The sequence below is a fragment of the Mixophyes fleayi genome, chromosome 1 (assembly GCF_038048845.1).
Source record: "Mixophyes fleayi isolate aMixFle1 chromosome 1, aMixFle1.hap1, whole genome shotgun sequence".
Lineage (NCBI taxonomy): Eukaryota > Metazoa > Chordata > Amphibia > Anura > Limnodynastidae > Mixophyes > Mixophyes fleayi.
In genome coordinates, this window is record NC_134402.1 from 45,618,508 (window position 1) to 45,633,780 (window position 15,273).

The 15,273-nt window shown below is 39.9% G+C and overlaps 1 protein-coding gene across 1 annotated transcript in view; it reads right to left on the reverse strand.

The window, feature by feature from the left end:
* LOC142136838 (uncharacterized) overlaps window positions 1-15,273 on the reverse strand; it is a 166,380-nt gene that overhangs the window by 104,151 nt on the left and 46,956 nt on the right. Inside the window, exons 4-5 of the mRNA XM_075194705.1 lie at window positions 11,137-11,240; window positions 567-632 (exon numbers count right to left, since the gene is read on the reverse strand). Of these exons, the coding sequence (XP_075050806.1) occupies window positions 567-632; window positions 11,137-11,240 (170 nt within the window). The remainder of the gene's footprint in view (window positions 1-566; window positions 633-11,136; window positions 11,241-15,273) is intronic.

A 15,273-nucleotide genomic window follows, 5' to 3' on the forward strand; every position in this document is an offset into this window, starting at 1 on the left:
CCTGTGGTCTACAGAATTAAATTCCGCCACTGCCTCACTAGTTACCCCTTCCAACTTCAGACTCCAGAACTTGGGCTTCTCTTCAGATTACCCTCTACTCTCCAAGGCTTCAAGCATAACCTTAAACCTCATTTCTTTATTCAAGCTTATCCTCCTAACTTCTTTGCCTCTGCCATCACCTCTACTCCCCCACCCGTTGCCATCCTATTTGTGCATTTCCCTTCCGTTTAGGATGTAAACTCTCATGAGCAGGGCCCTCTTTCCTTGTGTTCTCCTTCTACTCTGTACCGACTAAACCTGCTTCCCTAGCAATGTTTTCTTGAGCCTAAGCCTATTTCACATTGGACACAATGTCCTGTAAATGAATTGATATGCATTACCAAGTTATCCGTGTCTAATATGAACTGGAGCGTAACTTAAACCTAGCAACTACTTTGAAGTTGTCAATTTTAAGGACTCTTTCTTCCTTGAGTTGAATTCTGACAATTTACTTCTGCATAATCTGTAAGTTAATACAGTGCCACATCAGTAACCAAAATAAGTCATTTGATTGATTAATTACTTACCACCTCTGGTAAATCTTCAAAATGATCCTCTTTCATCATTTTGACAGTGGGACTTCCTGTAATATCCTATTTTAAAAAATATGAATAAATATGTTACAAAAAAATCTTAACAAATCTTGAATGAGCTTCTGAATGAATAATGATGCCCCATGCAATGGAATCAGGTTCATCATCTTTAATATTATATGGCCTAGTAGTTGGTCACACACATGCACAGATATAATTGCCTAGCATACGAATAGGAACTAGTGTAATGTACTGGTTACAGTTGTGACAGAATTCATTACTAAAATAGATATCTGCAAATCTACACAATAGAACATTAAGACATCTGGAGGATTTGTTGGTGACACTACAATAACACTCTAGCTTTACATTATACAGGAGTTCGAGAACAAAAGCTTCCAGAAGTGTATCAGAATTTTGAACATATGTATTTGACAAGAAGCAAGTAGAACTGCCACCATATAGGTCTTACAACTGCCCTCTTGATTTTATGCAGTGGGATTCAAGTCTATTTGGTCCTATCTATTCCCTTTTGTGACCCAAGTTAGCAACTGTAAGGTATACCCTCCATTAGTATGATACCCTCAAGTAAAATTTTATCAGGCCATCTACATACTCTCCAAGAGATCCTTTCTTAGGAAGAGGCATGGGTCTTTATAGCCCTTGGAACAATTACAGAGACCTAAACAAGATCACTACTCAAAATTGACAGCCCGTTCTCTAGGTTTCAGAGCTATGAGAAGAGTTGCAATTATTTACTAATTTAGTTATTGTGAGGATTTATAACTAATTTGGAACACTTGCCTTGAGGAACATTAACCGGCTGATTGCCAGTCTAGCTCCTGCCCCTAAACCTTATAAAAACTTTAATCTAACTTAGCTAACATATACCTGATCTAATTAACCACTAATGTCCTAAGTTAGCTACTAACTAACATAATAACAATACTAGCTTATGTTTATACTAACAAACTAACTAAACTATCTATACATGCTTAAATAAAATAAACTATCTACACACCCGTCTCAAGTTATTCCTTCACAGTCATCTTCGCTCAGCGGGTTTTCTTAAACCAATACCAGTACCCTCTTGTCCTTCATTACTGAACTTCCTCCATCATATCTTTGTTGAAGTGGATCATTTCATTAAGATAGCCCACTTTATACCTCAAAGGGGCTTGCCATCAGCTCCACAAAATAAGATTTATTGATTGCATGGCTGCCCAGAAGAAACAATTTCTGATAGAAATTCCCAATTTACCTTCAGATTTTGGAAGGTATTCTCTAATATGCTTCAGGTCAAACTCCACATGTCCTTAGCCTACCATACACAGTCTAATGGAAAGACCTAGCAGGTAATAAGAATATGATGCAATACATATGAGTTGAAATAATTTTTAAACAAGGTGATTGGATCAATCTATGGCTGAGATTGTATATAACAATGCAACCATTCATTCCACTCGGCTAATACAGATTTTTTGCATCTTATAAATTTCACCCTCATTCCATTCCTTTAGGCATCTCATGATGTCTCTTTCTGCCATTTTCAACATCCATCTTTCCAAACTACATGGGTGGCATCATCTAACTCCTTGTAAGGCACAAGGGGCTAGATTTACTAAGCTGCGGGTTTGAAAAAGTGGGGATGTTGCCTATAGCAACCAATCAGATTCTAGCTTTCATTTATTTAGTACCTTCTACAAAATGATAGCTAGATTCTGATTGGTTGCTATAGGCAACATCCCCACTTTTTCAAACCCGCAGCTTAGTAAATCTAGCCCAAGGTGTTTAAAAGCAGCAGACAGATAAGATATGATCCAAACCAAATGTGTACCAGGTTGGGCTTTCATTTTGGTTTCCTACAAAAAATATCCATATGAAAAGACCATCACTAAGATGGTTGAACACTTTACTGGGCTTTTTGTAAATTCTATGCAGATCTCAGGTGTCTGGTTCCAGCTATCTCATTCCATGTATTGGGTCCAACTCAACTTCCACATTTATTTCTTGAAACCTGCTTTAATGCCATCTTCAAGATTCCTGTCTATGCTTACGCACCAAATAGCATATACAAAACTTGAGTGTAAGCAGTAAATGCTAAAGTCACATTACCATTTTTGTACACAATATAATAATGTATTAAAGTGTTGTATATACATGAGAGAATTGTGTCTGGACAGTTATTAATAGATGCTAAAGTCACATTTTTAATATAAAATGTAATTAAATGCAAACACAAATTCAACATATAAATTAAATTATCTTACATTGATAAATTACTTCAAATATATTTTTTTTAAACTCTCAAGTAATGTGAATAGATTGTCACAACTTCATATAATGAGGATGCAATGCTAATCATTTAAGTACTATTAGCTGGAGGGGTCAAAAGGCAGTCAGCAAATCAAAACCGGCTAGCTAGTGCTGCTGACAATCATCACTGCATATCGCTGCATCTGCAAGAGATACATCTCCTTACAGGTGTATCTGAGTTTGCGTCCAGGACTACTTGAATCACAATTATGTGAAATTGCCCTAATTGTACTCAGCCTATGCTACCCGTTCCCTCTCCCATTCCACCTATTCTGGCATAAGGTGTTGTATGTATAAGATGTGTTGAAATTAGCATATGGACATACCTATACTTTCTCTTACACATGTGCTGTAAGGAAATTATTATTTTCGTAAACAAACAGATGTATGTCCAACTCTGAAAAAGCCACACTGAGTCTAAACTCAATGAATTGGTCAAGTCACTGTCACGGTTGGCTTACAGGAAACTGATCCCTAGGCTCTGCTGAACATGGCTAAGCCCATCCACGGGCGCGGAGTCTAACAGACAGGTGGTTTTCACCAGGAACCCCCGCAAGGAGGTATGGTCTTAGCTGCACCAAGTCTGCAGGGCGTGGTCCCGTGAGTGAGTGTACAGCTGAACGATGTGGGGGAGCCAGATGAAGTGGATGGAGACAATGGAGTCCACAAACGAGTGGTATAAATACAGGTACAACAATAATATAGGCTGATGGTCAGCAGCCAATGAGTCACAAGGAGAATAGGTGCTCTGTGGTATACAACGAGAGGACAGAGGCTGTCACTATGAAGTACTCTGGAGATGGTAATGGAAGTACTGGAGCAGCAATAGTTCAACACAGCCAGAGGCTGAAGGCTGACTGGAGTGGTGGAGGTAATGTGTAGTAACAGCTGATGAGTCCCAGATAAAATAGCAGCTCTGAATGGTAGTGATAAGAGAACTGAAGCTGTCACGATGAAATACACTGGAGATGGTAATGGAAGTACTGGAGCAGCAATAGTTCAACACAGCCAGAGGCTGAAGGCTGACTGGAGTGGTGGAGGTAACCCGTGGTAATAGCTGATGAGTCACAGATGTAGTAGTGGCTCTGAGTGGTAGTGATGTGAGAACTGAAGCTGTCACGATGAAGTACACTGGAGATGGTAAGAGAGTTACTGAAACAGCGATGGTTTAGCACAGACCACGAACTGAAAGCAGACTGGAACACAGGCAAACCACAAGGAGAACAGGAACCAGAACCACAGGCTGCAGGAAGTGAGTTTTAAGAACAGGCATCAGACAGGTGATTCCAGGAGGTTTAAATAGTGCTCCAGAAGTGCTTAGCCAATGAAAAAGAGGGAGGAGGTCCTGAAGTGCAATAGGCTTGCACCTGCACAGGTCTGAATATAGCTGAATGAATGAACTGGAGAATGTCTGATGCTGGGACATGGCAGTTTCCAGATGAATGGACTGCAGGTAACAAGACAGGTACTATCTGTAGGACCGGAGCGGTACGGTCACATAATGACTTAAATGAAGTTCATGAAGCCAGAGAACAGGAGTTACAAAATATAAGTATTAAATGGTGAACATTGAGGTTATGCTGAGATAATATCAGTTTGAGTGGGTCCATGAATCTGCAGAGCAATTATACCTGCAATACTTCAACCTGAATCCCCAAGCCTCTGACCATGACCTGCTCACAGACCTCATAAAGAGAATCCCTAAACAAAAGAGCCTGCCAGATACCTCTCTCCGAAGGATGTTTTAAGGAGGCTTCACTTATTCCATATTAAGAAGCAGATAGTTAAACTCCTGGAGAACTCTAATGTCCTTGGCATGTCATACAAATGTTCCTTGACCTACCATTGGTTATATTGGCCAAAAGGAATCCTTTCGGTCCATCACAATGTAAATTTTTAGGCAAGCGAATAGTCTCATGTAATGTCAAGCAGCAAACATTACCTCTCCAGAGGCTTGTTCCATATTGCCCCATTCCTAGAATATTCATATAACTTTGCCAGAGGAAAAAGCCTCACTAACTCCTCTTCCTCTGTACTGGCACACAGGTAGTCAGTCCTGCTCAGTAAAATCGTTCAAGTGGAGTAATCCTAAAGTCTTAACTCACCATTCCAGCACCAGATGAACTGACCCCTGTCTGTAACCTTTTAAGGTAAGAGACCCAGCTTCCTGGGAGCAACAAACTGTGATTAATCTGAAAGTGTTCTAATACTATGTACTGAACTTTGCATGGGACCTTTTCACAGATTTCCTGCCTATAGTGAACACATCATGAGACATCCTCAAGAAGGGCCTGATTCATTACGGAGTGTAAATGCCATTAAGTGCTGTATTTTGCATAAAATCGCACTGCGCATGCCCAGAAGCAAAACATATGCCAGAGAATGCAGCAACATCCAATTCATCTTTAAGCGCAAAAGACCCTTACTACAGCCTATGATTTCAGGGGCGGAACGGGGAGGGGACTGGGCGTATTCACTTAGTCAGTGTACAGTAAGGGCACTGGGCGTATGCATGTCGATAATGTGCAGTAAGGTCGTACCAAGCTTGAGCGCACACAGCAGCATCCAATTCAAACTTGAGGCATCGCTAAGGTATGCGTTTTTCAGTCGTATCACTTGCACCTGCTACAGGTCTTGTGTAAGTGAAGATTGCTAGTTATGATGGCTGTGTATGCATGCTAGAACATGTGTAGCAACTGTAAAAATGTATTTTATTTACAATAGACATTAACAACATCCTAATAAATGTATTTTATAGGAGAACTTTTAAACAAAAAAAACCAAACTTTTTTAAAAAATATTTTGTCATTAATAACGATATTATTAACAGGGGACAAACACTGAATAGGAGGGGGGAAGGGAAGACCAGAAAAAAGAGAAGGGAAGGGGGGGTACATAGTAGGGTAAACACGTTACAGCACATCGAAATTTACGGTACTTAATATAATAGAGACTATCAGGTCAGTAGGTCAGTAATACAGCAAAAAAAAAACCTGCAACAACAAGGAGGTCAAACGCCCAATGGGATATTCCCATCAGAAAACTATGTGGATTCTGGCAAGGGTTCATTCAAGGTGAACTGTGAAAGGGGTAGCAACGAATTAGTACGAGCTCTGGTTGCCCCCTCTCCCTCTGTAGTATACACGTGCCAGGAAAACCACTTTATTAGGGGTGATGAAGGGGATGAAGAATATGGCATCCCCCATGTCTCCATCTCTAAGCTAAACTGTACTTTAGCAATCACTTTGTTTAACGCCGGCAGGTAGGGGGTTTTCCAGTTTTGAGCCAACGCTGCTCTAGCAGCTATCAAAATGTGACAAAACACATATCTAGCATGAAGAGGGAATTGTGGTGGAAAGTGCTGTAGTAAAGCCACTTCCGGAGTGGGATCTACTTTTTGAGAAGTGATCTTATTGGCAAACTCAAACACCTTCTCCCAAAATGGATGGAGGAGGGGACAGCCCCAAAATATGTGCATAATATCCCCTATTGAGCCGCATTGTCTCCAACAAAATTTGGACTGAGCGGGCCACATTTTGTGTAGACGAGTTGGCGGAATGTAGAGTCTATTAATTAACTTCACCATCATTTCCGAATGATTCACACATTTGGACATTTGAAAAGAATTAACAAATATTTTCTTCCATTGACCAGTGGTGAGCGTAATATCAAGGTCTATTTCCCATTGTAGTTGGGATCTGGACTTAGTATCCAATGTGGGAGGAAAGAGAAATTTATACCAAAAGGTAATACCTGCCCTATTAGAACCCTTCGTCAATCTCGTATATATTAGGGCTGGGGCACAAGACATTTCTAGGTTCTCTTTTAAGAATTACCATTCTTCTGATTCTGGTACCTCTTGTGACTGCTTTCAGAGCACACCAATGGTTACCTGGGGATCAGAGCCGGATTTAGACCTCATGGGGCCCTAGGCAAGATATTAGTTTGGGCCTCCCCCCTCCCTGAAACAATCCATAGCACTATATTTTTTTAGCATAGCATATACCCCTGTAGTTAAGTAGAAGGATGCCACCGCACATGAGACTGCTGCTCCTGCATCACAATGTAGCCCCTCATTACTGTCCCTCTCATCACACTGTGCCCTCCTTTATCATTACACTACATCACACTGTGGTCCCAGCAGTTAAAGAATAATGACCCCATATTTTGTCAAAGGATCTAGCAGAATTTTGAATTATACTAATCATATACTCCATACGATGAATATTAAGCTCAGTGGTCGAAGTGAAAATTTAGAAGTGGCGGTATGAAAAATGTAATGGGAATGTAAACAAGTGAATGGAATTTTATTATTTTACAATGAAGGCAGTATGAGAAGTAGCGGTATGGCATACTACCATATACACCCCACTTCCACCACAGCTTACCTTTCAATTCACACAAATTGTACTTTATCTTTAACTAAACTTAGGTATTAATCATAATTAACATGTCAAGAAACTGTAGTTCAGGGTTAGCAAGCCCAATAATGAAAAAACGACCACGTCATAGACCGTCCGCCACTACAGTTACTGACTGCAGCCCTCTACCTACAGAAACATGAAAAAGTCAGTCTTCTGCATGAATCCCATAGTGCAACGTTTAAACAAGTCAGACCTCAGACCGCCTCATAATATAAATCCCACCAGATTCAGGATAGTTGGCAGACTCTGCTGCTCTCTCCTACCTGTTCTCGTCACTTTCATCACTTGTGGCTACTGTGTCTTTAGATTAGTTGCTCTGCTTGTCTGGATCCTGGAATGTTGGAGACTCTATTTGGAAAAAAAATGGGTACATGAAATTTAGTGAACTCCAACCAGCCCCAGTGTTAAATCAATATAGCCCCCACATTTTATAAGTAGGCCTCCCTCCAACCAAAACATTAAATTAATAGTGTTACCATTAAAAAATAAACCTATTTCCCTCCCACAAACAGCCCTCACACACACATAATATAAATACACTGGCCCCTCACACACACTATAAATACACTGGCCCCTCACACACACACACACACACACACACACACAGTGGTCCCTCACACACACATAATACACACACACACAGTGGCCCCTCACACACACATAATACACACAGACAATGGCCCCTCACACACACACATAATACACACACAGTGGACCCTCACACACACACACACACACACACACATAATACACACACAGTGGTCCCTCACACACACATCATACACACAGACAATGGCCCCTCACATACACATAATACACACACACACTATTAAAATACTACCCCACCCCTCCCCCAACTTACCTTTTTCCATCCAGGAGCTGTGCATTCTTCATCCTCTTCACACATGGGACGGCACCTGTCATGTGGTGCACGTCCCATGTGACACACAGCAGGCCACACAGAGGAGGGAGGGTGGAGACCAGCCACCACACTAGCCCCTCCCCCGACTTGCAGAAACCCGCCCCCGACTCGTGCCCCCCCCACGAGTCGCGGGGGGAGCGTGAGACGGGGGAGGGGCCACAATTTTTTTTCTCTTGTCCCCCCCAGCTGGGCCACCCGAGAGCCGCTAGGCCCTAGGCAGGTGCTTAGGTTGCCTAGCGGTAAATCCGGCCCTGCTGGGGATGTATCCTCTGGCGTGTTCTCTTGACAATATGATGGAATTGAGCATTTAAGTGTCAACAGTCCTCTGCGGAGTCAAGTACTTACCTGTCCTGGGGTGGGTGGTAAGTTGTGATATTATCTTTTGAAGGAAACCAGTGCATGATTAAACCAAATGATAGGGAGGATATTGGCTTTGACTGCTTGCCCACTATCTAGGGCAAGACTCTTTTTATTAGGTGTATTGAGTCATCCTGTGTTTAATGATAAGATGTTATATTTGCTTTGAGGACAGTTGTAGAGACCCTGACAGATGGTGTAGGCCTCTGAGTAACCTCATCTAGTGTCATCCAGTAAACCCATTGGAAAGGTATACAGGGAATGTGAAAAAGAACTAACAAATGCAAAACATAATGGGCCTGATTAATTAAGGAAAGTAAAGAAAAAGAAATGAGTAACTTTGCAACTTGACAAAACCGCGTTGCATTGGAGGGGGATGTAAATTTAAAATGTGATGGCAGATTTATAGTTGAGGTAAGGCATGTCCTAGGTCAACTTTAAATTTCAAGAACGTAGCAGTGGACTTGCTTAAGAAGACATATTGCATAGAGTAAAATATGAATTTCACTACTGTGTATGTACACAAAAAAGACATACGCTTGAGTCCCTATGTCAGGCACATCTTGCATATACGACTCCTTATGCTTATAGAGGCATATCAGAGGAGGCAAGGGGTGTGCAGGCGTAGGCCAAGTACAGTAATGACACATTTAAGTAAATGCGACCGATATAGACTGGGAAACAGATGCATATATGCTATAATTAAACGTATCTGCATTACTTGTCATTTGCATCCTGACTACTGCAGGAAAGCAGATTAACAGTTGACTTTAAAAGAAAACATATGTTTGTATTGTAAGGTATTTTAAATACAATTTTGTTATACTGTGTACGGAGCTAAAATATAATAATGCATTTGATACTAACACTGGCTGGTCGTAAAACAGATGTATATGTTTCAGTCTAATCCAGGCATAGTGTATATATGAACAATTAAGTTGCTATAAATAAATTTAACTTGGACGCATCTTAAAATGTGTCTGAATCAGCATACTAATTATAATGTGGCTTTTTTCAGACGAAATTTATACCTGCATTTTAGATGGAAATTGCGTCCAACTCTACATAAAGCCCAAAATATTCCCTTCCTTTTCTCTCTTATGCTGGAGGGAGTTTGACCAAAGTGGTACCACTTTTCAAATTTTATGAGAATGTCCTAGATTATCAGTTCTCTGGTGAGAGATACACACACTGATCGATAAGGCACTGCAAATGTCAACTGGGTTACCCCTGAGATGGCCCTTATAAACTCCTTGGCAGCACTTATTAGAACATATTTTGGGAGCTATTAGAGCCGCCAATATGCAAGTACCTACTGTCAAATTATATTTGTAGGTTGCATACTACAGATGTTTAATATCATCCAACAGCTAGAGTGAAGAAATTATAAACTTTTATAGCCACAAGCCCACTGTACTAGATCTACCCTGGAGGGCAGTACCTTTGGTTGTACCTGACAATGGTGAGGTAAGAAGTAAGTTGAGACCATTTGGGTAATGCAGTTGGCTGAGACCCTCTCAGTAGGTGCCTTGTTTTTACATGTAGGTTATAAAATAAAGTGTCTACATTGTAGTCTAATATTGTAGATCTGTCATTCTGCTGCTCACTAATCCTCCTTTGTATGCCCCTCTTCCTTTCTGCCCCCCCCCCCTCTAAAGAAAACCCCAATGAAACATCAATAAAATTGTATTGAGTTGTTGGTAAAGAAGTTTGAATAAAACAGTCATCAGCATCTTTTATAGTATCTGGAAAACCAGTTACTCTCTATTTACGCATGGATCTGTTTAACAGATCTTTAATCTTATGCAAAACGGGGAATTTTTGCAGAAGATTGAGTTAGTTTTAGTATTAGGATACTATATATTTTTCCCAAACATGAATTTACATGCAATGCAAAGCTAACAATATTTACACTACTCTATTATGTGCTAAAACTTGATGCTTGCATTATCTGAGATGCAGCCACACCAGACACCCCCCTGCTGGGTATACAGGCTAAACAGGTTTTTGTCACTTCACATAAAGACTTGCTTAGCATTTCCTGTTATCGGCAAACAGACTTCCTCTAGCAAAGTTACAAACCCAAATAATGACATTTCCATACAAAACACATCCCAATGTAACACAATAAGTGCATTTCAAATTATACATTGGTGCCTGCACTTCTGATTGAAATACATTTCTACAATAAATTATTTCTACATGATCCAACCACAAATGAGTTATTGATCCAGTCACAGTCCCTTTTTGTATCTTATTGAGGATATTGATGTAAACCTTGAGAGGTTCCAGCTTTTATGAACCGTGTCCTACATTGGCATTAGGCACACATTTGTAGCTACACCTCTGGATATCCCTATTAATAAATACCTCATTGGTGGAGCAGAAGAATTTAAAAATCAAGTAATTTAGTCCCCCACTTTCCAGTTGTAACCCATGGTTGGAAACAGAATTCCTGTAATACACACCAAGCTTATACAATGAATTAAATCACAATCACCTATTTGCAATTTTATATGATTTGTAGCTTGCATATGACAGTTACCTTCGGCAGTTTTATTTTTCGTTTTTTCTCGTCTTTTCCAGATTCTCTGTAACTTTCTTCAGTCAGTAGCAGGAGTAAGTTGAGAAAAAAACTTTTTCCTATAGCTATTTGGGAAATAATGACATAACAACGATCATAGATTATATGTAATTAACGATACACTTTGGAAAATAATTGTTACTAGAAAGTGTCATTGATGAAAGTTGGAGGAAAAGTACAATTATACATACAACCTTAGTTAAGGAAGGATACACATTGCTGTTACTATTATTATCCTTTATTTTTTAAAGCACCAACATATTACGTAACACTGAACATTGAGGGGATCTAAATACAAATATATAAAATACAACATCAAACATTTAAATATTGTCCTGCCAAAATAAGCTGGCAATCTAAGTGTTGGGAACATATTTATTTTGTACTTACTCCATTATAAGTTATTATAAAAGTATTTGCCATATAAGGCTATGTGTGACAGAATGAATATTAAATTTCACTTTCACAAAGTATCAAAGACCTTTAAAAGCCGCTGAACCCACAATAATTGTATGCATTTAAGGACTTGTACAAGAACTTCCACTCCACCCATGAGGAGTTTGCCAACCTGCTGCGGGAGTCTGCCAGGAAGTGGGTGTGCGGGGCTGGTGCCCAGACCATGGCGGAGGTAATAGACTTAATGTGCCAAGAGCAATTTCACAGCTGGTGTGCACTGGAGGTGAAAGAATGGGTGCTGGACCAGCCACCTTGAAAGAAGCCGCACAGTTGGCGGATCAATATGTGGCTGTTAGGCCACGCTGGCAGAAGCGCCAGGTTAACAGCCAACCTCAAAGAACTGTACACTCAGGGGGACATCCCTCTTCTACTCACCCCCAAAAGCAAGCATCGAACCATCCTAGTACCTCTTGTCAGTGGGGACATGACCTGCTGGTTGCCTGCATGGATGGGGGGGGGGGGAGTGGGTGGGGGTAGTGTGGGTGGATCACGCAGAAATAACATTTATTTTCATTAAGGGTGCAATGCACCGCTGTATATCATTGCAAATATACTTTTTTTTATATTGGTATTTATTTTGTATGGAAATGTATTGATTTCTGGGACAGTATGTTATGACTTGGTCATGTTAATTAGACCTTTCCATCTCAGTGACCAACAACATGTCAAAGAAATGAGAAAGTTTCAGGAGCCTAATAGTGTAGTTTCCAAAATCAAGTCATTGGGGTATCCTAACATTGCATGTTTTCCATATCTCTTTGCTGGAGCACAGTATTCATTACTAACAGACACATTTTAAAAGATCCACAGGTGTACTAATAATTTCACTTGTGACCTGGAAAACTGCACTGTTACGATTCCATGAGGATTGAGTTTGGTAAACAATGGTGTAATATGTTAGTACAATGGATAGTGCACTGATAAATAAAGTACAAGGTGGTTGTGTACCAAATAGTGATAAAGAACCTGATTCACCATGACATGCAAAATGAATGCATTGAGCAGTTTTTGGAAAAAAACACCCATAAAATCGGGCATTTGCACGTTCGTATTCAACAAGGAGCAGTTGTAAAGATACGTCTGTTGATGAATACAGGTCTAGGTCCACACTGCAGGATACGTTCAACATATATGTAGAATATAAAGTCTCAAAAGAATGCACTGAATAAAGCAAACAACTATTCAATTAATGTCACCAGTTAATAATATAGGGCCTGATTCATTAATGAACTTAGGCAAGAAATTGAGTAAGTTTTCCTACTTGAGTTTTCTGAACAAAACCATATTACAATGCAAGGAGTGAAAATGAGTTTATTATTTTGCACATGAGCTAAATACTGGCTGTTTGTTCATATAGCACACAAATACTTGATAGCTTATTTGCACACTGAAATTTAAAGTTGATATTTGTGTGCTACATGAAAAATCAGCCAGTATTTAATTTATGTGCAAAATAATAAACTAATTTAGACCCCTTACATTGCAACATGGTTTTGTCCAGAAAACTTAAGTAAAAAAATTTACTCAATTTCTTGCCTAAGTTCCTTAATGAATCAGGCCCATAGTCATTAATGATCAAATATTTTAAAAAAACAAAACAACTATTTTTTTTTTCAATAAAATACATTTATTAGGATGCTATTATTGTCTACAGTACATAAAATGCATTTTTTACAGTTGCTCCTAATTGCAAATATATGTTCTAAGCTTGCACTAGCAGTCAGTACTTATACCTGACCTGTAGCTTGTGCAAGTGATACAACAGAAAATCCACGTACCTGTGATGCCCAAAGATTAAACTGAATGTTGCTGCGTGCGCTCGAGCTTGACACACCATTACTGTACATTGACTACGTGCATACACCCAGTCCCCTTCCCGTTCCGACCCTGAAATCGTAGTCTGCAGCAAGGGTCCTTTGTGCTTGAAAATGAATTGGATGTTACTGCGTATGGTCTGTTTCTGGACATACGCAGAGAGATTTTGCGCAAAATATTGCATGCATCAGCATTTACGTTTGTGACTGGATAACTTATAAATAACTTATGGTATAAATTTATTTAAAGGAAATAGCGCAGGGCGCTTATTTATAATTGCCAATGATTCACTTATTTTTGATATTGTGTATATTTTGATATAGGAAATTGTTATTTCTGAGACCAGAGTACAAAATTAGCTTTTTCTGTTTTAACCTTGCTAAAGTAAATGCCTGATTTCTGATGTATATATCTGATACAATGAGCCTTTGTTTAGAAAGTCTTCTGTGTATTGTGATGTGGGGAAATGTCTTGTTTGGGGTTTACAATGTTTCCTGGGTAATTCTTTTCTTTGGAAGAAATGTGTATTCTGCAACTGTTGGAAGATAGGACATCACAGCATCTCTAAAAAAAAATTCTTTAAGCAAGTGATGTTTATTTGCTCTCACACTGGTTGAAGGTACCAGTGATCAGGTCAGATGAAATCAGAAGAAAATTTTAGTGTACAAGACAGTGCTTTTTATACTGATTTGGACACAGGCTATTTTTAGAATCAGGATGCAATGTGTTTACACAAACATGGATTTACATGCATTGCAAAGCCAACAATATTTACACTTACCTATGAAATCATGCTGAGAAAATGAGCTTAGCTCAGCAGGAAGGGAAACAGTTCAAGCACCACAGTGGCCCCTTTGGTGGCATAGTGGTACTGCAGGCTATATATATCCAGAAAGACCAACATAGCTCCTGGCAAACAGGAGCTTCAGGAGGCAGATCGTGACACATTAGACCTAATACTTGTTGTGACCTTTGGCTTTGACTGTGACTCTGCTTGTACGGTGTTTTCCCCTGATCTCTGCCCGTTTACTGGATTACCGCTCACTGCCAGCCCGACACTTTGGCCTGTCCTTAATTACTCTGCCTGCTATGGATCCCTGACCCCGCACTTTTCCTGAACATTCGCTCCTGTTTTGGCTACCGCCTCCTACCCACCTGCTGCGGTATTGTACATAAACTTCCAGTACAGCAAGAATTAAGACCTGGGGGCTTTCCGGCTCTACGGCGAAGACCTCTGTCATCTGTTCTGGAAGCTTGTTTCAATAGACGTGAGCCATAACACAACCAAGAACTGTGGAACATGTAAAGTTCCTTGGAAAGGGGGTTGCTATAGGTGAACATCTTGAGAAGCAGTTCTAGTTCTTGAGACTCACATACATTGCCCTTAACATGCTGGAATACAAAGGTTTTTTTGTGAACATATTGAAATAGATTTCTATTAATTTCAGTTACATAGGGTAAACCACAAAAATAACACAAAAAAATTATTTTTTGCAATTTTTCCGATGGCTACTTTTTACATAATCTGAGCCCTTCCATGAAATTATCTTGAAGTGCATTTGCCTAAGTCAAGGATACAAAATATGTATACTTTAATTCAAATACAGGATGGGGAATGAAAAATGGTTATGTGTCAAAGTTGCAGCTCCCAGGAATGAACCACTTGGCAGAGGTAGCAATCAGAGACACACCACATCCGGCCAAGCCACATAGTCCTGAGGGGACTGGTAGAGAGATACAAGCTGAAGTCAAAGGATTGTAGAAGGTAGAATAATGATGGACGAAGCCAAAGTCAAGGGATTAGAGAAGGTAGAATAGTGGGTGACA